This window comes from Lytechinus variegatus, chromosome 5 (genome assembly GCF_018143015.1).
Source record: "Lytechinus variegatus isolate NC3 chromosome 5, Lvar_3.0, whole genome shotgun sequence".
NCBI lineage: Eukaryota > Metazoa > Echinodermata > Echinoidea > Temnopleuroida > Toxopneustidae > Lytechinus > Lytechinus variegatus.
In genome coordinates, this window is record NC_054744.1 from 12,754,955 (window position 1) to 12,780,942 (window position 25,988).

The 25,988-nt window shown below is 34.9% G+C and overlaps 1 protein-coding gene and 1 non-coding gene across 2 annotated transcripts; both read left to right on the forward strand.

Moving 5' to 3' along the window:
* Window positions 1-244: 244 nt before the first annotated feature.
* LOC121415373 (bifunctional peptidase and arginyl-hydroxylase JMJD5-like) lies at window positions 245-15,038 on the forward strand. The gene is made up of 9 exons (XM_041608559.1): window positions 245-293; window positions 5,365-5,607; window positions 6,153-6,305; window positions 7,085-7,233; window positions 7,593-7,765; window positions 10,549-10,703; window positions 12,120-12,287; window positions 12,875-12,980; window positions 14,812-15,038. The coding sequence occupies exons 2-9, from the start codon at window positions 5,408-5,410 to the stop codon at window positions 15,028-15,030; spliced, it is 1,323 nt and encodes a 440-aa protein (XP_041464493.1). The 5' UTR covers window positions 245-293; window positions 5,365-5,407; the 3' UTR covers window positions 15,031-15,038.
* LOC121416396 lies at window positions 9,065-9,163 on the forward strand. Its single transcript, XR_005970165.1, has one exon. It is a non-coding gene; the product is annotated as a Z30 small nucleolar RNA (small nucleolar RNA).
* Window positions 15,039-25,988: the final 10,950 nt, after the last annotated feature.

Below are 25,988 nucleotides of genomic sequence, written 5' to 3' on the forward strand. Positions count from 1 at the left end.
AAAAAGTAGGAGGGCTGAAGCCCAGCCCCCCCCCCCCCTGATTTTTGCTCGCTCGCAACTTTTTGTTCAAAGATAAATTCTGCCTGATACGCAATATCTGGCCCTCTCAAAATAGTCGCCTTATTACACCATTACGCCTGTTCATACTATGATATGACCGGGAAATTTTGGCTCCTGCCCCCCCCCCCCCCCCTTACGCCAGCTGCAGCTGGTCGCTCGACGTCCGCCTGGTCGGTCAAGTGTATGTGTGTGCATGCAGATTCGGCGTCGCATCGAGACGTCCGCTTTTCGAGGTAAGACTATTTTGAAAATGTTATAGAATCACAGGAGAATGGTTTGTTGTAAGAGATAAATGAGAATGGATCTGAAATTATTATAATTGCGGGACGAAGCCTTTGCGATTGTGAGTCGGGGGTGGGTAGGTACATTGACTAAAGAAAAAAAATAACGTTATGATCGACGAGAATGAACGAGTGTGTGTCCCACACGTTTAAAAAATTGTACCGGTAAGGCCAGTGTCTTCCACTTGTTCACTGCTACCACCCACTCCTAGTACCAATGAGGTCCAAACATTACATGTATGGACCTCATAGGCGACATCAGTGCTAAAATTGGGTTAGAGATTTATGTGGATCTAAATTTATTGTAATTTCAACAAAAGTACTAGCTAAATTTGAGGCTTTTGTTGAAATTTTGCTTTAATGATACATTAATGCTTCAATAAGTAACAAAAAATTGAAAGAAATGAAGGGGAACTTACATTTTGACGACTTTTTCCTGATTTTCTTGGCAGTTGTCCTTCACTTCTGACTCTCGATCGGACCTGATATGCAGATCACGTATACGCGTTCTCGTCAGGTGATCGGTCGGTTATTCTTTTCGCCAGATGTTGATAATTATATATTTCATAACGCAGCGTTCATCGCAAATTTAGCTGAAAGAGATTGAAGTTGAACAGCGCAAGCTTTAATTTATTCAGAAATAACGTTTGACTGCACAAGTTTCGCCTCGGACATTTAGGATCATTTGGTCCCATATTGGCGTAACTACGGGGGGGGGGGGTGTCCCTACCACCGTCCACACCGGGCGTCCACAAGCCAGCAATTATCTTTTTTCTCTCTTTTTTTAACCAAAATGCTTCCCCCCAGAAAAAAAGAACCAGGGTTAAAGAGAAAGACAATTATGATAGAGGAACACAAAATACTTTATTTTTTCAGCTTTTAATGCATCGACTTATAATCAAATATTAAATGGGGCTTAGAACATTTTTTTAAAAAGTCAATTAATAAAAATATTCCGCTCTTCGGGATTTGAGCTTTCATGAAATATCCGATCTTTTTCATGATTACCGAAAATACTTCAAATGTCAAAAAAAAAATTATCGGTGTAGTAGCTGATACCTTGCGCCCGCCTTAATTATTTTAATGTTGAGATACTTTGCTTTAATTTAATGAATTCCTAAAAGCATTAATTCTCAGATCATTTGTCGCAATCGAATGATTCGATTGGTAAGCTAGTTGTATAATTATTATGATTCATGAATTGTTTAAAATGTGTCTCTCTATCAGTTTTGAATATTTAAAAAAATGTCAGCTCGTGCTTTTTGCTCGCAATATTTTGATTAGTAAGAAATTCTTGTGTATGCGAGTTTGATACATAAATAACTAGAGAGAGAGGGGGGGGGGTGTCCCTCAGCTACTTGTCCTTGCTTATTCCAATTTTTTTTATTATGCTCGTGTTGTGAGTATTTCAAAGTCTTTTCTTTTTCTCACCCTTTTTATTGTCTCGGAGCTTCCCTCTATTTCTTTGCTACGATGTATAGCCCATCTTACTTGTTTCATTTTTTTATGTTCTCATTTCATTGAAAACATAATTATTAAACTGACGTAGAAGACTTTACAACAAAATTTTGATATTGTTTTTTCTTGTTTGTTTGGCTTTCTTTTTTCTTCTCCTCAGTCCTTTTTCTAATTAGTTTCCCTTTCCTTATTTTATATTATTTCATTTCATGAGGCATCCGCCAACTTATATACAACAACAAACGTTAGAGGCGGATATCCAGTAAGGGGGCGTGGTGGTGTGCCCTCTAAAAAGAGGAAAATAGGAAGGAAAAAAAGCAGGATTTATCTTGGTGAAGATGATAGTGGTGGTGATGGTGGCGGTGATGATGATGATGATGATGATAATAATGATGGTGGTAGTGGTGATAAAGATGAGAATGAAGTTGGTGACGATGATATGATGATGATGTAATTTTGTCTTTAAAAAAATAATAGTGCAAAGGCGCAATCATTTAAAGTTTATTATGAAAATAGCAGAAAAAAATAATTTGAAAAATTGTACGTATGCGTATGGAAAATCTATCCCCCACCAAAAAAGAAAAAAAGTGAGATTTTGTTTTGTTATTTGTGACGGCGTAGGCCTATGCGAACAGCTGTGTGATATAATTATGGTAAAAAAAGTAAATGAAATGCCAAGAAATACATGATAATGACTTTTATTGTACATTCAGTATATCAGTAGATAAATTCATACTCGTTCCAAAAAAAGAAGAAAGTGGGTATATTATGGACCATTAAAAATGGGCAGTTGCTCTATATATTATATTACATAGAATATATAGAGCAACTGCTCGTGTGTAGCGGTAAGTTATTCACCTGATCTACATAATTCATGCGGCGCACGGCGCGTGCGCAATGTTTAATAATTATTGTTGTGAATACAATGAATGTCATCAAAAACATAATAACACAGATCAAATAGTGCCAGCTCGACGCGCAAAATGAGAAAAAAAATATATATTTTCTGCCCTGATAATTTGATAACCCTAACCTAACCCAATTTCTAAGTATTTTTATCATAAACAGGATAACTATATACAATGATTGAAATTAACTTTATATTCTTTTGCGAACAAAATGAATATGAAAGACAGCTTTTTGATAAAGAACACAGTTTTAGAGCGTTAGAGCGCGATTTATACCTACAACCGCTAACATAGGCGGATCCAGGGGGCCGAGGGGCCCGGGCCCCCCTATTGGCGGAGCAAAAAAAGAAAAAAAAAGAAAGGAAAAAAGAAAAGGAAGGGAAAAGAGAGGAAAAAAGAAGAAAGGCAAACATAAGAGGAGGAACATGATTAAATGAAATAACATTAGGGGAAGACTCTGAAAATAATTTTTTTTTAAATCTATTTGTTAGGATAAAAAATTTTCGCTCGCGCTTCGCGCCTTATTGTCTTTTAGGGTATTTGCATATCTTGCTCAATATGGAGCTTGAAAAATCAAACTTTGAAGTCATTATACAAAACATATTTCAGCTGGGAAATTGAAATTTCATTATTTTGTTTCATTTACAAATTGATTTTTAAAAAGTGCTCTGTAAAAATGTCTGTGATATCATCTGAACATTATCATTTTCTGCTTGCGCTGCGCGCTCGCAAAATTTGAATTTTCAGGTACGTATTATTTTCCTGTATTCCATAAAGTTCTCAAAAAGTTCCCTATTCAGGTCAGATTGTTAAAACGTATCAGCTAGCGCCGCACGCTATAGCATTTGGATTAGTCGGTTATGTATATCCCAATATTAATTCTAAATCAAACTAATTTGATGACAGTAATTTCAAAAACTTCGACTCGCGATTTCTGCTCGCATTGATAGATATATAATGCCTCTTATGCATAATTACAAAGTGCTTTAAATGTCCAGTTTTCAGGCCATAAAATTAACACATTTCGCGCTCCCATGCGAGAGAAATAGGAAGATGGTCATCAATTTCATATGATGACATAATGCCCTCATAGCATGTTCCGGTCCTATGTAAAAACTCAAAGTAATAAAAATAAAATACATCAGCTCTTTTTTAACTGTGATCCATCACAATTCACAATTTTCCCACAAAGTGTTTGCATTACAGAGCTTAAATTCACCCTTTGTTATATCATATATTTTTAGCTCGCGCTTTGCGCTCTCTTTATTGATTTTCATGATAAGAAAGTTACTTAGAATACCCAAATTCTAGGTCGAAATCTAAAACACACGTTAATTCAGATACGCAGATTGTTCTCTATTTAAATCATTATCCAGTTTCAGATCACAATATCAAAAAGTGTCTGCTCGCGGATAAATAACTTATCCTTTTCATGATAAAACATGAATAGTGCGTCCAGAATCTTTCCCCATAATTTTGTTTACCCATCACATTTCTCCTATTTTCTCCTCCCTTTTATTTTCCATTAATTTTTCTTTCGTTCACTTTTTTTCTGTCCTCTTTTCCCATAATTTATTTTACCCATCACATTTCTCCCTATTTACTCTTCCCTTTTATTTTCCATTAATTTTTCTTTCGTTCACTTTTTTTCTGTCGCCTTTTCCCTTCTAAGTTCTATTTTTTTTTCTCGTCTCACCGCTTTTCCTCATCCCCAGCCCTCGATCGACGCCCGTGCAGATTCGCAAACAATAACAAGAGTATATGTCTACTTGCAAGGGCGGAAATCTCTCCCCAAAGGTAGGGGGACCAGGGGCTGGAAAATTTGACAAGCAAAAAACAAACAAAAAAAGAAGGTTTATCACCCTCTAAAGAAGGTCATCTTGACCAAAAGAAATTTGACAAGCAAACAAGCAAAAAAAAGGGGGCATGCCAAAAGTAAGATCGTCTCTTCCAAAATACATTTCGAATTTGAACGACATGACCAAAAATAGTAGGGGGACATTTCATAATGTGCCCCCTACTATTTTGGGTGAGGGGACATGTCCCCCGGCCCTGGGGTTTGCGCCCATGTGGGTGGGGGTGTTGCGCCTCCCTATCGGGATCATATCACAGCGAGTATACACTCTTCCATATTGGAAGAGTGTTTACTCGCTGAGATTTCGATCTCACACATAATTTTATAAAAAAAATAGAACAGCTACGCCTTGAACACAGGCCAAAATGCCTAACGATTTCTCCGCGGCATTAACAACTCTCGTAAAGGGCGCTCCATTTATAAATAACGTTGCATGAACAGCTCTCTATGGCGACGAAATTTACCGCGGAATTGCAGCCAGCAGCGTGGGAAATTGGCAGAAAATTCAAGAAGAGAACCGGTGAGTACCGATTTAACAGTATTCATGTATTAATTAATATTTATTTAATCATAAGAATAATTTTTTTTTACGGAAAGAAAGCTTAGTTCTAAGCTAGGGCGGCCCAAATGCGCGTGAGTGGAGTCCCAGTTTCTTAACACGGGTAAGTATTGCGGTGTCGCCTAGAGTGCTACCACCCTGCCTGTGGGGAATCTACAGCTAGGACTATGGTATGCCAATGTTGTCCAGAGCATTGATGGATTGATATGTAGACCTTTGTTTTTTATCATTTGCTCCATGCAGGTTTATAATTCAATGGTATTGATCATCAATCTTTGCTTCAAAGATGACATCTGTTGGATTTGCTCCATGCACTCTAATTCACCAGATGGTTTTCCTGTTGATGATGTGTAACTCTCCTGGTATTGGGGCCTCTATACCCAGTCAACATGAGACAATACAAAGTACACCTCGTGTTGTTCCCGAAAGAAATAATGAACATGTTCCACATCTTCCAGGTCATTTGAAACCATTAGGGTCTCATAGGTGAGTGACACAGGGGCTCGTTTCTTATAACTTGTTTTGATAACAAATTTTTAGTAACAGTTTAAATATACTAAAATCGTTCAATCTAATTGTCTAATAGTAATCTTGTTATAGAAATTGTGCGTTTGTTATTATGACAAGCCTTTATGAAACGGAGCCATGGTTGGCATTAATGACAGTAATTACATGTATAATGCTAGCATTTTGGAATACTATTCATACTATTGACCAGGGATTGCCTTTCGCAGTTTGAAATAATGCAGACAGGACTCAAAATTTCCAAGTACTGTTTGTTCATCATTGAAAGATTGAATAACAGATCTCTAGAACTGAAGTCACAAGGAATGTGCCTAAAACACAGCCAGTAGGCATGTACTCATGGAAAATATATAAGCTAGTGTAAACTGATCGTACTGTCAGTAAATGCTTCGGTGACAAGTAGGCTAAGTCAATGTTTGATGAATATGATTTTCAGGTTGCATTTCTTAATGCTGTTCATAAGTTTCAAATATTGGTTTCTGTTAGTTTATGTCTTTGTTTATTAGGCCCCCAGAGGATCCTGGGATTGATGTCCTTCACAGAGTTCCAGATCCTTTAGACTTCTTCAATAATTACGTCAAGGATGGGAAGCCTGTGATCTTCAAAGGAGCAGCCCGGAATATGGATTCGTATAAGCTATGGACAGACAAATATCTCAGGTAAAGTAGTGATTGATTACATCACTACATGGTCTACCACCTTTTTTAATGTACATGTATATATAAGTATATACCTCACTGATATGCAGTAGTGCCCAATTGAAGAACCATCCCTTTAATATCCTGAACCCTTCTTCTAAGGACCCTTAATTAATGATCTAATCCCATCCAATAAAACCCTTATTGTTAAAGGTTAAGGAACCCCCAATTGGGGAACAAAGAACTGCCTTCCCCCTTCCCAGAAATTAAACCCCCTTTTGTCCTAATTCAAACAAAGCAATACGACCTTTTTTCCAAAGACCCTTCCATTGAAATTTGTGTGGAGTATATGCATGGAATGTGGTTGTATGAATTGGTGTGCACCCTATATCTAGGGAGAGAGAGGGTCAGGACATTGCAGTGTGAACATCTACATCTTGACTGTTCACTTCACATCGGTACAAATATGAATACAGACATTCAAACAGCTCTAGTACATGATGGTGACTTTTATAAAAGTTTGATGACAGATCCAAAAATATGGACTCTTACAAACCATGGACAGACAAATAGTGAGGTAAATGCCAAAATTTTATGGCCATTTTCTACAGTACATGTATGTTGAGATGTTAATTTGCAAGTATGGTTAATGTAACTGAAACCCGAGTTGTAAGTTGTTTGTTTATTTAATTAATATACATTGTATATTTTTTAAGGTAGAAATTGTCATGAGTTGAATACAGGTCATCCATTTATTTATTCAACCTCCAGCTGTTTTTTGGCTGATTTTTCTTTTCCAGTGAACACTATGGCCATCTGAATGTGGAGGTGGAGGAAGGAAAGAAGGAGAACAGGTCCAAGGAACTTTGGCATATGTCCCTGTCACAGTACATTCAGAGATACCAGGAGGAAGATGTCTATCTGGTCACTGATGTGCCTCCTGAGATGTTGGGTAAGTGTTGCTTCCTGCTCCTGTAGACAGTGTTGGAATATCAGTTTTCAAGAATTAGCCTTGGAAAATGGTCACTAATGTGCTTCCAGAGATGTCAGGTTAATCTTGCTTCCTGATTATGTTGACAGTGTGGGAATGTAAGTTTTCAAGAATAAGCCTGAATATGAGCCCAAGAAAAATGAGAAACCTGTGGACCATTAAACTTGAGTTTGTCATGGCCGCTTTGGATATGATTATTTTCTGGAATAAACATACATGTAGAATCCTGAAAACTAGAGAGATTTAAAAGCCCCTGATGCTATTTTACAGTTACTCCTTGTGCAAGAATGAAAATTCTTTGAAACTTTTGCTTCCTACAGATGAGTTTTGCCTGCTAAGGTGTCTTCTCTGCGGTGGATTCTCTACATCGTTAGTGGATACCATCATGTGGTACAGCAGTGGAGGTACCAAGTCTGTTCTTCACTTTGATAGTGTTGACAACATCAACTGCATCATGGACGGGAGCAAGGAATTCTTTTTAGTTGACAAGGTAAAACATTACTACGATGGGATAAGCGATACAAATATTTTGCTATGAATCTCCATTTTATTTATTCACTAGATAGACTTAACACATACAGTACCATAATCTCACAGCGCCCTCCCTCAGAGGATATAGGAGTATGCATGTAAAGTCATCAGAGATTTGCCAGCTGCCTATCACCAGTGCATGCAAAGCAATGGCTTCAGTCACTAAGATGGCGGCGCGATGTTACGAGGTCAATGCATACGGTCTGTTAGCATTTCTGACACATGTATACACCCCTTTCTACAATTTACATATGCAGAAGCATTTGCACATTCAATTTTACATACAGAATTTAAGCGGTCTAATATTTACAGCCCTCACAGTATAAAGCCATCTGGGCCCCGTTGCTTTAAAAGTTACAATTATGGTAACTTTGCCATCCAATGGTGACTTGTATGGGATCCTTGATTTTGATTGGTTGGTGATCAGCGTTATCATGGTAGTTACTAGTGAATGGTAAAGTTGCCATAGTAGTAACTTATATATCCTTCATTGATTAAATCCTCTATAGTGATTGGTTCAAATAGCATCATGTGACCAAATATATTTCAACTATGATATTGCCCGATGTCACACCTCATATGTTTTTCGCTATACCAATATTCTGACATCATTATTTCAGAATACTGGATATTTAGCTAAACTCTCGGGCGCGCAGGCCAGGGAGCTGTCTCTCCGTGGCAAGTCCTGTGATGCGTCTGCACAGGCACTAATCTGCGTTACGTTGAGCGCGGTGGCTTGGAGAAAAGTAGATCAACGCAAGTAACCAGACTTTGTAAGCTCAGCACATAGATTTTGATTCTAAATTATTAAAATTAGGAAACAAAACAAATATATCAGGCGTTTCTTTCGAAAGCATAGTGGGAATTATTAATCCTCGGTTGGACTGGCAAAACTGCTTTGCCCATCGGGGGAAAAATAGTAATTGCCAGACCAACCTCGGATAAATAATTCCCCTATACTTTCTCAAAGCCTGACATATTTGTTTATTATGCAATGGGGCCCAGGAGGGTAGGGCAGTTTTTTGAATGAAAAAAAATGCCTTAGTCCCATGACTAATGTTGATGATTGGGGAATTTTAGGACAGCAAAATGGTTGTGGTGGCCACTCAAGAAAGCACTAGCCTCATTGCCTTGGTTTAAAACAAGCCTTGTTACATTGTGTAGTAGGGATATTGGAGCATAGTGGTATATTATCTTGACTGTCTGAAGGTTGTGGGTTCAAGACCCAGCACATAACAATGAAATCATTTTTCATAGCAGCGATGATGATTGAAGTCAATGCCTGACCTGATATGGTTTGTGTCTGAACTAAACCTTGATCAGTAGATGACTCGTATTTAATCTTCTCTCTGAGCTGCAGAATAGGGAGAAATAGGCTTTTGATCTTTGAATCAAGTTTAATTGTCATCATGAGATTGAATCGTGAAAGACACTATCTCAAAATAATTGTGTGAATGTAAGTATGCACCAAAGATATTGATGTTTGGTTTAAGGTATTGTAATCATCTGATTCAAAGAACCATGTATTCTGCAGAGTCATGTGTGCTATACGGTACACAGAAATTTATGTATGGGACTTGACGTATTTGGTCCGCATATAGATTCAGCAGGGTTTTATTTTTTTTTCTCTTTTTTTTTGGAGGGGTCGTATTATGAATGTGTATCTATAAGAAAAACAACCCTTTAGAATGTGCCATTTTATCTATGATTTCCTCAAGAAATAAAAGAATCTGATTCATGACTTCATAGTTTTTAATTGACAAGCTCACTGTTTATGTAAATTAATTAACTAATCATTAAGCTCATTAGTTTTGTAACCTTTGTCATAAACAAGCATGAACTCGGCACCTTGGGACAAAACACTCTCATTGATTATTGCAGTCTATAAATATTCATGTACTACATGTAGCTAAATGACATGTAAGTGTAAATTGATCCATAAAATGTGCAAAAAACATGTTGAGGTTGTTTTTTTCAGACCCAAGATTCAAAATCACCATGAGAATTCAAGTCAAATTTCTAAAAGCCTTAAATTCTAAGATAAAACCTTCCCTTGATCAACTTAGTTTCAACGTAAGGTATAATCTCAAATCTATATTTTGAATAAAAAGCCTGTTACTTCTAGGATAAAACCTTCCCTTGATCAACTTAGTTTCAACGTAAGGTATAATCTCAAATCTGTATTTAAATAAAAAGCCTGTTACTTCTAGGATAAAACCTTCCCTTGATCAACTTAGTTTCAAAGTAAGGTATAATCTCAAATCTGTATTTTGAATAAAAAGCCTGTTCTAAGATAAATTACTCCCTTGATCAACTTAGTTTTAAAGTGAGGTATAATATCAAATCTGTATTTAAAATAAAAAGCCTGTTCTAAGATAAATTACTCCCTTAATCAACTTAGTTTCAAAGTAAGGTATAATCTCAAATCTGTATTTTGAATAAAAAGCCTGTTCTAAGATAAATTACTCCCTTAATCAACTTAGTTTCAAAGTAAGGTATATTCTCAAATCTGTATTTTGAATAAAAAGCCTGTTCTAAGATAAATTACTCCCTTCATCAACTTAGTTTCAAAGTAAGGTATAATCTCAAATTTGTATTTTAAATAAAAAGCCTGTTTCGTGTACTTATAAGATAAAACCTTCCCTTGATCAACTTAGTTTCAAAGTAAGGTATAATCTCAAATATCAAATATTAAGGTGACCTACATTATATTAGATTCTCTGTTTTTTTTTTTTTCTTCAGAAAGAAGAATCAAGTATCAAGATTGATCATCCAGACCAGTCATTTAGTGCTGTGGATGTAGACAAAGTGGATCTTACCAAGTACCCTGGACTGGGCCAGGTTCCTTGGTACAATGTCACTATGGAGAAAGGGGACTGTCTCTTCATACCATACAGGTCAGTGAAAAGAATCACAGACAGGACTAGATTTATTCAGTTGCCTATTGGTATCTGGAAACTGTTTTATAATAATAATAACAATAATCTGCTTTTTATATAGTGCTTAATACATCGAAACGACGTGTCTAAGTGCTTTACAGATATATTATTACCCCGGTCATCGGATTCAATCAGTCATTCCCGCACACAATGAGTGCACATCCTCCACTCCCTGGGGAGTATTCCAGTCAGTCGCCGATGAGGCGCACACGGTACTGGACAAGCTACAATGACTTTCACATCCTACCGGGTACCCATTTAGCACCTGGGTCAAGAGTGGCAAAGTGTAGATTAACGCCTTGCCAAAGGACGCCAGACCACAGTAGGATTCGAACACACAACCCTATGTTTACAAGGCAAGAGTCAGAACCACTACACCACGGCTCCTCCTTTATATATTGGTATTAATGTGACTTAAAATTGGATGATTGAATTCCCAGTGAGTTGAATTTGTTATGAAGCCTGTCTTCTCATTGGTCAGATCATGCACAGGGAAAATTCACTACTGCATGATCAGCAAAGTGATGAAGTGGTAAATAGCAGGGTGGTGCCCAAAGAGTCATATTTATCGCTTTGGAAAAAAATATATATGTATATAAAAATTCTTTCTATCAATTTAATGGGTTTTGGGGGTGGGTTGAGGTCCAATTGTTATTATTTCAGATTTAAAGGGATGGTCCAGGCTGGAAAGATTTATATATCAATAAATAAAGTAAAATTCACAGAGCAAAATGCTGAAAATTTGATAAAAAAAAATAACAAAGTTATTGAATTTAAAGATTTGCATTTTTCTGGTGAAACAGTTCTAGGCATGTCTTCATGAATAATCATTAGGTTGGCTGATGATGTCATATCCCCACTTGTTCTTTTGTATTTTGTTATATGAAATTAGGTTTATTCAAAAATTTACTACCAAGAACTAAAACGATTGGATTGACAACTGATTAAGTGCATTATTTATTGCCGCAACTTATTTCGTCATAATGGAGACACATCATTTTCACATGTATGAAAAAATGAAACTTATGATTTCATGTAATAACATAAGAAAAAGGAAAGTGGGGATATGACATCATCAGCCCACCTAATGAATACTCATGGCGATGGGCATAGAACTGATTTCACCAGAATAATGCAAATCTTTAAATTCAATAACTTTTTTATTTGTTATCCGATTTTGATGAAATTTTCAGCATTTTGCTCAGTGAATTTTAATCTATTTAGTTTAATTATGCACAGCCCAGATCATCCCTTTAAGTTGTGTGAGGCCAAAGTTTCTGCCACAGGTCATATTTTAGTTACCACTAATGTATAACTGGATTTTATGGTGCAAATATTTAATCAAATTTAAACCATCATTTGCTGTTTCTTTAGGTGGTTTCACGCTGTTCGGTCATGGGGAAGAAATCTTGCGGTAAATGTTTGGTTTGTCCATCAGTTGTGGTTCAATAGAACAGATTGTTCAGATGATCTCTCTACTTTACCAGAATATGTGGCTTTGAGCAGCTTCAAAACTAGAGCCAGCTCCTCTGAATTATTGAGGTATGTGTAGCTTGAATATTTCATATATACATGTATGTATCTGTTACTTTAAGGGGTCCAACCAAATAAAAATCTGTTTTAAAAGAATGTGAAAAATATGTGGATTGAAGTAGATAAATTTGAACGGAATTGGATAACTATTAGAGAGTTGTGAAGTTAAATAGAAATTGTAATCACTGTACCTATGAGTATCTGATTATTTCAAGTTGGATGTCACTCTATGCAATATATTGATTACCGGGGGGGTGTAGTTACGAAAAACCACAAAATTTTCTACAATTGTTACAAAATCTGTATTATTAGGCTCCAGACAGTATGGACACTTATTCGGTCGATGCTTGTAATGAAATTTCACAAGTCCATGGTTATTTAGATTTTTGCACATTGTGTACACATACTCAATTTGGTATACATGTAAAGGGGGAAGTAGGGATTAACCCCCCCCCCCCCCCTTGTCATAATACCCTGGGACCAGTCACCACCCCTGATAGGTAGTAATTTCCTATCAAGGTACATGTAGTGTGATAGTGACTTGGAAAATAAATCTTGAATATACACTTATCAAAATGTCTTGCTTGTTCTGACAGGTCTGAAATAGCCAATTTGATTACTGAAAACGGTGGATTGATTACAATAAAGGAGATGTATTCAATAGGTCTATTCCAGCAATCAACAGAACAGCAAATGTCACAGGTTAGTAATGCATCACTACCCCTTCAAGGGTAATGATAGCAATATCATTTGTTTAGACTCCAAGGCCTGTATTCTGAAGTCGGGTTTAACTTAAACTCCGGTTTAAAGTTGTGGTTTAAGTATGGGAAGCCAAAAGTATCAAAATTTTTTATGTTTCTTATGTTTGCTGTGCTCTTTCCTGATTCATCAATGGTGAAGGCAATCATTTATTTATACCTCCTAGACAATTATGAATGATTTGAGAGCCAAATGAGCTGCAGTATGATATCTCTACTGTTAGTGATTTATGTAACAATTGGCTTTCCATACTTAAACCACAACTTTAAACCTGAGTTTAAGTTAAACCCGACTTCAGAATTCCTGGCCAAGTAGTTTGCTTCTTCATTTCTTTCTTGGAGTGTCTCTTACTTCTAATCTATTAATTATAACTCAATGGTGGTTATTTCTAATCTATTAATTATAACTTAATGGTGGTTATTTTATTGGATTCTGTTTGAACACGTTTTTTTGAGCGAGTTGTAAACCACAGGTCGCATTAATGCTCAAGTATCAACTCAAGTGTCAACACCAATGCCAATATCCAAACCATGCACAAATTTACCATGGTTTCTTTCTTCCAAGTTTTGTTAACATCCATCCTTGAAACAATGCATTGGTCTTTAACCCTATATAGCCCCTCGACATTTTTTGGCGATAATTTCTAAATGCAAAAATTAATTTGCTGAAATTTCATGACTTTTTTCTTTCACATCTCCCGCACATTTTGAGACCCTGTTTGCGAAAATCGGGGGTACACTTGCGGAGATATAGCACATATTCATGACCAATGTCACCGAAAATGGCAATTTCCATTGACTTTTGTGTGTACAATGTATGGGTTTTACAAGAAGTGTTGTCAGATGAATGTTTTTTTTTGTTTTTCCTCACATAACTTTGTTTTGGGTTATCACCAACTATTCTAGATTAAAAAAAACAAAAAATAGAGATTTCAAAACAATAAAATACCTTATAAATTAAAAACAAAGAAATACATAAGAATTTGGAAACACGGAAGGAAACACGAATATTATCGAGAAAAATTAGCATATGCGCATAATTAATTACTATTATAATCTAATAATTATACAATTTCAATACAGTTGAGTGAGCTGTCTTTTAGATTACATGACGGGCTACTAACATGCTTGATTCCATTGCATTTTCTCAAAAAATGGGGGGAAAACTACAAAAAAATGAAAATTCCTTGAAAAAAATTTGAATATTTGAATAATTAATTAGATAAATAAAAAATGATGATAAATATCACAAATTTGACAACGCATTCTTGTAAAATACATAATGAGACACCCACACAATAAACGGCCGAGATCTGAGGGGGGCCTAATAGCCCCCCCCCCAGGCTATGCAATTTCAAAATAGCCCGGGCTGTATAGGGTTGAGCCCCTTTTTTTCGCTTTCAATTATATTCACATTCTAGAATTCTATGGCAAATGTGTTCCCAGCCAATGATATTCCATCTCATTAGGTGCCTATAACATTGCATATACATGTAGTACGAAAGTTGACATTAATGACAAACTTTATGAAAATCTGTGAAGGCGGTCAACCGGATACATACATTATCATATACATATATGCATGTATCTATCCACTTGTATAGTTTTAGTTGAAGCTTCCAAAAATGCTCAATGCCAGGGCAAAGCATTAGATAATAGCAGTTTCAACACCAAGGACACGAAACCGTCTGTAGCAACCTAAGTAAGGTATACACTGTATGTATATGTATTGAATATCCTAACAAAGTAATCCAATCTATACTTTTTTTTCACAGCTCTTTCATTCCCTAGATGAGAACAAAGATGAAAAGTTGTCATTAGAGGAAGCATACTCAGAGTCTTTCTTGGAAGCATGTAGGTCAGCGGATATAAGGTACGATGAGGAGGAGGATGAAGATCAATATGATGATGATGTAAAAGAAGAAGATGACGATGAAAGAGGGAATGAAATAGAGCAGTCAACTGTCGGAGAAGATGAGCATGAGGAGTTATGACATTCATGTCATTTATGTACAATGTCAGTTGCAATTTGAAATTTGTGATGAAACAAGACCTTGCCTTCGTAGCACAGAGGTAAACAGTCACTTAATGTTGAATACATATTTTGTTTAAACCATTGACCAAGAACCAAAAAGAAATTTTCTTTGATATTTGTATTGTTAGTCACTGCAAACTATTGTGTTGCAGTGCCCCGAATAGAAAATTTCATAAAGTATCTACCCGTCTGTGCACCTGATCCTCATTGTTCTCCATTTTCCACTTATCTCAGGATCTACGCAAGTTATTATAATTCAAGAACTCATATATATCTTCTCATATGAACTAGGAATATGAGATGTATCTTGATAAATCATGTCAGGAAGGTTGGTTGTCCAAACGTACATAATTTATAGAATTATTTTCTTTTGTACTCTGGAATGAAGATATCATCATTGTTCTATCCAGGTATTTTCCCTGTAATTCCTTGTTTATATGTTGAGGCATTGAAATTTTCAGATTGTCTAATGTGGGTAATAACCCTGAAACGTGTTTTACTTCAATCAAATAACCAAACTATGTTGTTATTGAGCAGGGGCCTGTTGCAAAAAGAGTTGCGTTTAAATGCAAGCCAAAAAATAAATCGCAAGTCCCAAATGCGCGCTGTTGATTGGTTGAAAATCAAGTTGTGCATGATTGTTAGAGTTGCGATTGATTGCAACTCTTTCTGCAACAGGCCGCTGGGGCCCAGTTATCACATGCAGGATTAATAGCGAGTATCAATTGGCTCCAAGAATATTGGAAGATTTCAATGTACATGTACATGGGTTTAAGAATTGTTTCAGCGACAGAAATTGAAATTCTCTCAACCAAATCTAGATGGGGGGGGGGTCAGATCCACCTCAACATTTCTTTTGTTTTGTTTTTTGCAATGAAATGTGTGACACAAAAACTTTTGCAGTGATATTCCATTGATTTCTTTTCTTACCCTCAATAATTTGGTTATTTTTTACGCTTAAAGAGTTGGGGGTGGGGGCTCATCCAGGGGCATTTTTGATACCACAAAGAATCCTCATATTCTAAAACCAAAGCAATATCTTGAGATAAAATTAAGCTGTTATGTATGCATGTGTATGTAATGCAGGTCAAGTAATCATAGTATCAAATACTTCATGAATTACTTGTCTGTAAATGAGATCACTTTCTAGTATTATTTTATGCACTCAAGTGGCCAAATGACATGCAAGTGAATCAAATTCACTATTGAAGAATTCAAATACTCATTCCTGCTCAAATTCCTTTCTTTATATGGTATTGACATTGTTTATATATTGTTATGTTTGTTAAAAAATGAAGTACCTTGATTTGTCTCTAAGAGTCTAGTATACATGTTAGTAGCTTGGAGAATATACTTTCATAATTTCCGAGGAAACTTAATTATGTTCATAACTGAAATCTCCGTGATGAATTGTGCATTTTTATTGAGTTGTAGGCTTGTACATGGTGGTTTTTATATTTTTATATATTTTATGATACATGGAGTAAATAATGAGAATGTTTGTATTATTTGTATATATGTGTTTCAAAGTAAAAATATTTTCAGTTTAAAATACAGGGTTAGGAGTTCTTGTGTATTTTATACATATCATTTTGTAAGGTCTTTATATATAAATATATTGCTCAATTTTCTTTAACTATGCAGTGTTGTTCATGTACTTGCAATGTGTATAATCAACATTGGTGTCAAGTGTAGGCCTACTGAATATTGCAATGTTAATTTTTTTTGAAGTAGGGAATATAATGAGACATTGTCAACTGTCAGAACCCAGAACTGTGTTTTTATCTGAATTCCTCTTATTCCAAGGTTTAAAAGTAATTCAATCTAAATAATTTGGATGCTGATACTTCATGAAACTATATCAGGTGGCATACAGATAGGGGGAGGGTGGGGGGCTTGAGGGGGTGCTTGCCCCACCCCCAAACCCCCCCTCCCCCAAAAAAAAACAACCAAAATCACAACCAAGATAAAGGAAAACGGTAAAATAGGAAAGACAGAAGCGTGAAATATGATTATTTTTCTGAGTATTATGTCAAAATCTATCAAAAAAATGATTTTTATTAATAAATATGTCAAAATTTGTGCTAACTCGCAACATTAGAACCTTAGAGACCTAACAAAGTTGATATATTCACTATATAAATACCCTATATTTGTGTTAGTATATTAATGCTCCTTTTGATAACATACAGTAAATGAACAGTGGTACAGTAAATTTTTGCAATATTTCTCTTTTCAAAATCTATTTTTTGCAAATTTACAGATACAAAGAGCCTATTATTCTAATGATGTGGTTACTAGGGATTATATTTGGCATGTGTAAAAGTAATAATGCAGCTTTAGTATTTCACTGATATGTTTAATGCATGTAATTGTGATGCAACTTGTTTTAATTTCACAATCATTTCCTTTATGACGTAGATGAAAAATGATTTCACTCTTCGCTTGACTACATGAATTGCAGCATTTTGGCATAGCTTTCTCAATAAGGTTATAAATATTCATTTCAGTTTGTGAAAAAGGAAATTTATATGAGGACTGGATTATTCTCCATGCATAGGCAAGCCTGTAGACACCCTTGCTTAAATAACATGCCAATGATGGGCTTCCGAATTTACATTATTTATCAATTTCTTATGCTTTTTTTCTCTTGTATTTCATTTGTATTGCTTTCCCTCTACAAGTAATCTATGCTTATATGCATTGGAAAAAGATACAAGAAGATGATAAATAGAATTTACAAGATTTTCATTAATTCTGTTTTTTTTTAATGAAAAATATATCATGTGTTTACATACATTGACTGTTATTAATTGTGGTGAAAATTGATTTATGCTGGTGGGTGAAATTTAACTCATTAATGTTAAAGGAAACCAAAACCTAAGAAGAGAAGTAATCTTATTGGAAAGAGTGAAATGAGAGGAACAATTTAAAAAACGTTTCATCAAAATCGGTTATGAAATAAGCAAGTTATGGGAGTTTGAAAACTCTTGTACTTTCTATGGGCATCCTCAAATTGGCAAACGTGCTTCAAAATGGCTGATTTTGTGAACAACTCTCCATTTGTTTTGTACACAAATTTTCAGATTTTCCTCATCTTTCAAATTGCATCTTGCCTCTTTCTGAGAACAACATATGTCATGGGAAAATATAATCCACACCATATATGTAAAGGTCAGGAGGAGATAATGTGAAATATGTAAAATAAAGGGGAAAATCTGAAAATTTGTGTACAAAACAAATGGAGAGTTGTCCACAAAATCAGCCATTTTGAAGCACGTTTGCCAATTTGAGGATCCACATAGTAAGTACAACAAGACTTTTTAATCGTCCATAACTTATTTCATAACCGATTTTGATGAAACTTTTTTAGAATTGTTCCTCTAATTTTACTCTTTCCAATATGATTGCTTCTCTTTTTGGGTTTTGGTTTCCTTTAAGTGTATCTGTCAAGTTGAATTATTGTTATCTACAGAGATATATTAGTATTACAATTTCATCTTCGTTGAAAGTTAGAAATACTTCAGAAGAGGGAAGACCAATTTGATCTTGTTGAAAGTGGATTTTTTATTATGAATTTTAACCAGAGATCCATCTTAAAAACAGTTGATCAATCTCAAATATGGAAAGCCAATGACATCATAATTTTCATCTAGGCGTAATGTACATTGTCCCTCCATAAAGAAAAAATAATCAAGTTTGTGATAGGTCATAACAGTTAATGGATGATTGTTTCACTGGCATTCCATAGTCAAGACTGATTTCACCAATTACAACTCTTTGTAACAGGGTAGCAAAATCTCCGTCTTTAAAGAAAAGAAAATGTTTCTTTGCTATGTTTTGACTTGTGGATAGTAAAGATCTTCAAATATAGTTCAAACCCTTTGGGAGTACATGAAAGTTGTATATTATCATAGAGCTATGATATTATATAAGATATGCATTACAAAAGAACTATTATTATTAATAAATTTTATAGTAAACTTCAACAAGTCTTGTAATAAGGTGCATGTACATGTACATACTGTTGTTTTGTGTCCGTGTTTAAGTATTTTAAAACATCAAGCACCGATTTCTACATACATGTACATGATGCAGAATCATATTAGAGCAACACATAATAATAATACACATTAATTTATATAGCGCAGCTTATATATGGATATATTCAGCTGCGCTTTTTCAGAGCTCTTTTTACTTATTTTGGTCTACATAGCATATTTTTTTAACTGAAGAGATATGTTTTTAATTTTGATTTGAAGAGAGCCAAGGATGAAGAGCTTCTTATATCAATTGGCAGGCTATTCCATAGTTTGGGGGCAGCAAGTGCAAATGCATGATCACCAAGTGTGACTTTTGTTTTGTGAAATGGGATCTGAAACAATAATTTATCTGTAGTACTTCGCAGGCTTCAACTGTGTGAATCCATCTTTATTATTATAATATTGACATTCTATTTTGAATGTAAATGTGTAACAAAAATTGTGCTGGTATGAAATAGAACTCAAACACAATAGAAACAATACACACGATTGATTAGAATTTCAATTAATCTATATATTTATCAACAAATTTTACAATTTCTTATATTTTTAAAAATTGGTCAAAAATAGCATCAAGCATATAGTTTAACTACATAGAGAAGTTTATAATCACACAATTCACATATAATGATGGAGATATACTGTTGGTCTAATGAACCGTCACCCTTACCTCTCGCCCTATGTTTATAAGGCTAGAATACAGTTCCAAGAATATGAATTCAACCTATTGGTATATACAAGCTTTGTTTAGACTTTTTCATTAACCTAAACTCCTTTCTGCAAAACGTGAAGGCAGAGTGTTTCATGCTATTTTGAAAGAGGGTCGTGGGTTCGAATCCTAACCATGGCGTGTTTTCCTTCAGCAAGAAATTTATCCACACTGCTGCACTCGACCCAGGTAAGGTGAATGGGTACCCAGCAGGATTAATTCCTTTCACTGAGCACCGGTGATGGTAGCTCGAGCTAAAGCCAAGGTAATAATAGCAGCGCTTTGTATCCTCGGGCAAAAAGCACTTTATCAATACAGCTATTATTATTAGTAGTAGTAGTACATGTAGTAATGATTAATTGCATGCTAAAATTTTATATCTGAAAACATGTTAGCGAACTCCTTGGCACAGGAGGATTGGACACGGCATATACTTCTTACCAAGCAGAGAATACGGATGAATCGTTCATTTATTGCTCATTCACTTGTTTTTCTGATTTTCTTTAAATGTTAAAATCAAGCATTCAATTTATTTCATGCAAACCTACATGTAATGATAATACTAGTCAATATCTAAACCTAGCAATTTAGCAAATGAACACGTTTTTCATTATTCAATGTGTATCAATGTGCATCTCTAGATATTCAAATCAACTATCTACAATGTAGATACATTTTCACCAAATAGTACCTTAACCAGTTGACTACTGAATCATGTTAAGTCCTATATACTTTGTACAGGGATCACCTTGTTTGCAGAAGGAAAAGGGTTAATAAGTTAAAGTCACTTTTGGTCATGTTTTTCTGCAGGAATCCTACCCAGCCCCCCCCCCTCTTGAATCTTATAAGAAAAGACTAAACAAGAGGGATCTGGAAAGTGGACAAAAAACCTAAATGTTTAAAAGACAGATAAAATGGTGGTCACAATAAAGGCTACCTAAATATCTCCTAAACTACAAACTATTACAAAGATAGTGTGTTCAGAAATCATAGGTGTATTTTGAGGTAGATTAAAAAGAGTTTGATTTATAAAGATTTATAATGTGAAGGGCAATGCTTTTACTGTTATGGTTATGACAATAGCAATATTTGTTTTTATATAGTGCTCACCACATCAGGTCAAGGTCAGTGAACACTTTGAAATAAGAAGTATTGATTCTCCCAGGGGGGGTTTCATCAATATTTTCATACGACAAGTTGTCAGATCTGACATCTTTCCTTGATTCTGATTGGCTGAGAGGCACTGTTCCTATGGTAACTGTCGGATAAACTGGTACTTGTCGGATAAAATGTCTGACAAGTCCTTTCATGAAATGCCCCCCTGAAGACATATTTTGGCTCAGCCGTGAAATCATAGGGGAAATCAAATATTGGAAAAAAATTAATGTGTGAAAGCAGGATATATTAAAACATCTTGAATGCTTCAAAGGGAGCAGACAATCGATAAAGAAGAAGCTATGAATGTTTGAAAAATAAGGTCACTAGGGCTATGTTCATCTCAAGTTTGGCAACTTGGTGAGTAAATTGTGACAAGCGGGTCAGAGAACATTCCCACTAAGAAGAAAGCAAAGTAAAACAGATGACATATTGTTATAAATCTTCAGAAAAGAAATATGATATTGAGAAAAAATATATAATTTAACAAGTGGAACGCCTCTGGCAATTTCGCCTGCATTATGCGATTTGATATAGCAGCAGTGCCGACTTTGAAAACAGCTATTGACTAATTATTCACAAAAGAAGACATTCATATGATAATAGAATACTATGTCCATTGTGCAAAACAATAATTCATACTTGATTACCCATCTATGTTTCATGAACTAGATCCATAATCTCTCTAATGCCAATTCAACAAATACCCCTAACATGGCAAAAGCACATTGACCTTAAATGACCTTTGACCTTGGCCATGTGACCTGAAACACACCAAGGATATTCGGGGATTCATGGTTGCTCTTATGTCCAAGTTTCATGAACTAGATCCATAAAATTTTTAAGTTATGATGATAGATCCACAAATACCCCCAATATTACTAAAGTTTGTTGACTCTAAATGACCTTTGACCTTGTTTATGTGACCTAAAACTTGCACAGGATTTTCAAGGATACATGATTGTGCTTATGTCCAAGTTTCACGAACTAGATCCATCAAATTTCAAAGTTATGATTTCAATGGCACAAATACCCCCAACATGGTCTAAGTTCATTGACCCTAAATGAACTTTGACCTTGGTCATGTGACCTGAAACTCAGGCAAGATGTTCAGTAATACTTGATTACCCTTACATGTATGTCCAAGTTTCATGAACTAGGTCCATATACTTTGTAAGTTGTGATAAAAAAACTAAACCTTGGTTAAGATTTCAATGTTGATGATGCCGCCGCCGTCGGAAAAGCGGCGCTTATAGTCTCACTCTGCTATGCAGGCGAGACAAAAATGACATTTCAAGACAATATGGATATTAGATCGAAGGGAGGATAAGTTCCCTCCGTACATCACGATGGCAACAGTATGGTCAATTTGAAACCCATATAGGTATGGTAATTTCCAACCTCTTATTTGTCAGATTTTGTTTCAACTTTCGCTTGATTAGCTGCTTATCTCATTTTTCTACAGTGTATGTGTTTATCAAATAGCTATTCACAGGGTTGAATTCCCCCTTAATTAAACAAAATAATTTCTTCTCTTTCAGAAGTTCTACGAAGGAGAAAGCAATAAGTTCTGTGTCCCATTACACAAAATCTTTTATTTGATCTTTGATTGATTGTACTACCAATTATCAATATTGATTGTACATTGTGGCCAATACAATCGATCATAAAAACTTGTTATATGATCAATCACTGAGCTTTAACAATAAGGCCCTGTTGAGATTCAAGGTTTAAATATACATGTAGTGACAGCACATTTATATTATTTCAATAATTAATTTAAATATTCATTAATTTAAAAATATTATTTCAAGTAAAGAATGCATAATTCATATTAAATTTATGATTTACATTTTTTTAAATACTTTGTTAGGCAAGCAGAAAATCAAGGGAAAATCAATTATAAAATTTTAATTGATTCTATATACAGGCCTATAGATATATAATAGCTCTCTATATTTTTATACACTATTAAAACCAATGTGAGAATTTTAATACTAGACTATATACATGTATATTCTACCTTGTGCAAGATGCTTATGAACAGTGAAGTGCATCATTTGAAAAGTATGAAAACTTGTTCCATTCATTGAAAAAAAATATAGAATGCATTCCCATCACAAAAAAAAATCAGTACATAGTTGATATCACAAAATACATAGCAAAAGTAGATCACTCTGATTTTCCTACATCAGGGATGTGAGAGGTCACAGAGGAAAGCCAAAAAAAAGCTGAAATTAAGCTGAAAATAAAAAAAAAAATCAGAAATCAGATAAAAATCTGAATTCTCACACCCCTGCTACATGTAGAATTGTTGCTTGGATATTAGATGAAGACTGCAGGGTGATCAGACATTAGCATAGACTTGCCCAATGCATCTTTGGAGAGATGGTGGAACAACATTACTGCATTACAGTTAATAATTCTATTTTATTTTAATTCATGATGAACATGCATATGTATTATGTAAAACTGCCAGAGAATTGTTTATGATTAAACATGATTCATAAGTCAAATGTAAACCCCAAAAAATGGAGGATTCTATTAAAGTATTCTATTATTATAATCTTGCAAGTAGAATAATTTTTCAGGCAGAATTTAGACATAAAGGAAATAATGATATAACAATGCTAGAAAGATTAACCATTGCAGGAATGTCCATCTCTCAAAATAATCATTACAAAATGAATAATTTGATATTTGTGATCTTCATTTGGTCTATAAAAATAATAAATGAATATACATGTAATTCATGACAGAATGAATTTTTACATGTTCTTGTTTATAACACTTGAAGAGGTACTTCACCTCTAGATCATATAATGATGTTCATTTGATTAAAAAAAATAAAAGTATAAACAGAAACATAAAGAAAAAAAATAAATAATGGGAATATAGATTTTTTTTAAAAGTTTGAAGCTTTTCTAAAAAACCTCAAACAAGGCTGTGTTCAAGTATGAGTGGGTGATAATGTCACAAATTCCCATATTTTCTTTTGTATTTCATAACATGAAATGAACAATATATAAATATTCTACTCGAGGAATGTAAAATGTGGTTTAACAAAACAGAATGCATAAATTCAACACAAAAAAATTATTCTGATACAAGGGAATGGTTCATTATGTAAAACTATTAAAAAATAAAATAGATCAGATTTCATTAACAAAATGCAAAAAAATAAAAATAAATAAAACATCATCAGTGCCCTGTAACACAAAGTTTCAAATATGTAAGAACAACTCTCATTGGTTCCTGGTCAGTATTTTGGATGAAATGCACATGAAACAAAACCCTAGATTGGCCATTGCCACGTAGCAATTGATTGCAATCATTTGTGATACAAAGCCCTGTCCACTCAGTTTTATGTTCACATATCATTATTTTACAAAATAGATCTACTGGATTCCAGGGTGATATATCCAATTAAATATTGGATTGAGTTGGTTCATGGGTACGAAGACAATGGCTAGATTGGAATGTGAGACATACCGTAGAACCACTGACACGGACACCCAAGAAAAACAGGAATTACGTGCACTGTAAAGATGCTCCAATGGAATATGATAACCATTCAATCACTTGAAAATATGGATTTTAAAGCATCTCATAGTAATAATGTGCTGCACTCAACCCAGGTGAGGTAAATGGGTACCTGGCAGGAGTTTATTCTTTGAAATGCAGCGTGCGTAACAGCTGCACTGCTAAAGCCAGGGTAATTATGCTGCATATACTGTAGAGCGCTTAGAGACTTCTGACAAAGTAAGTATGAAGCGCTATATAAGCAAGTATAATTATTACTATTATTAATAAAAACTGGTTTGAAATTATTTCTGTATTAAAAGAGTGTTTAACTAGAATAACTGGTCCTAAACCCAGGCAGCCTCATAATAAAACATGAGGTGTTAAATGGCCGATTATCTTCATCATCGAATTCCGACCCTGGAATCTGAAAAGTATTGGAAAATACTGCAATAAAATTTCCATCAATGGGGCACAGCTTTACTTGCTGTCTCATCGTAATAAATTCTGCAAACACAGCTGCGGTGAAAGCCAGAGAGAGTTTGAAAATGACTTTACAATATCATGCACTGGATGGAATATACAGATCATTACATAAGATTCAATCATTTAAAAAAAACAGGGTGACTTTACCATGGGTGATCGACAACACCAAGTAAACACTCAAATTGGGGCCCCTAACACAAAACTTAGCAATCATCGTAGTCGTAGAGTGTTTTTTTGCAATTGATTACACCAACTACAATGTAGTTATTCGTCAAAATCAAGCGTATGATTAATCACTAACCTTGTGTTACACAACCCTGTTGGCAAGTCTTTGATGTTAAGCCCAACGCACACTATGCGATCCGATACGACACAATTTTTTTAATAAATCACATTTTGCATTAAATATGAAGGTTTCAAGAAGTAAAATCATTAAATTTGAAGTTTAACACTGTGTTAAAGAATAATAAAATCATGAGGTGCTGTGGCTCAGTGGATAATTCTCCGGACTGTGAACCACAAGGTTCAGGGTTCAAATCCCACCACAGCAGTAGCATCCTTTGGCAAGGCGGTTATCTACATTTGCCACTCTCGACCCAGGTGTAGTAAATGGGTACCCGGTAGGAAGGAATTCCTTGAATGCTTGATGCGCCGTGCTAAAGCCGGGGTAATAGTATGCAGCGCTTAGAAACATTTGTATTAAGCGCTATATAAAAAACTGCATGTTATTATAATTATAATTTTGCTTTGCAGCAAGCCCCGTGGTCTGAGTAAAATCCGAATTGGCTTCAGCTGATGATGATGTCATTACGATTTGAAATTGAATTTTATTTTATTCCTACAGGGAGGCTCGGAATAGACTGGATTTTGATTTCAGGAGTCCTTACCACTATTCTGAACTCTGATTGCAAAGATTTTATCGGCTAGAATGTTTAACTCTTAAACACAATTTCTTTGATATTCGGTTCACAACAAATCGTACAGCATGCGCCTGGCTTGGAA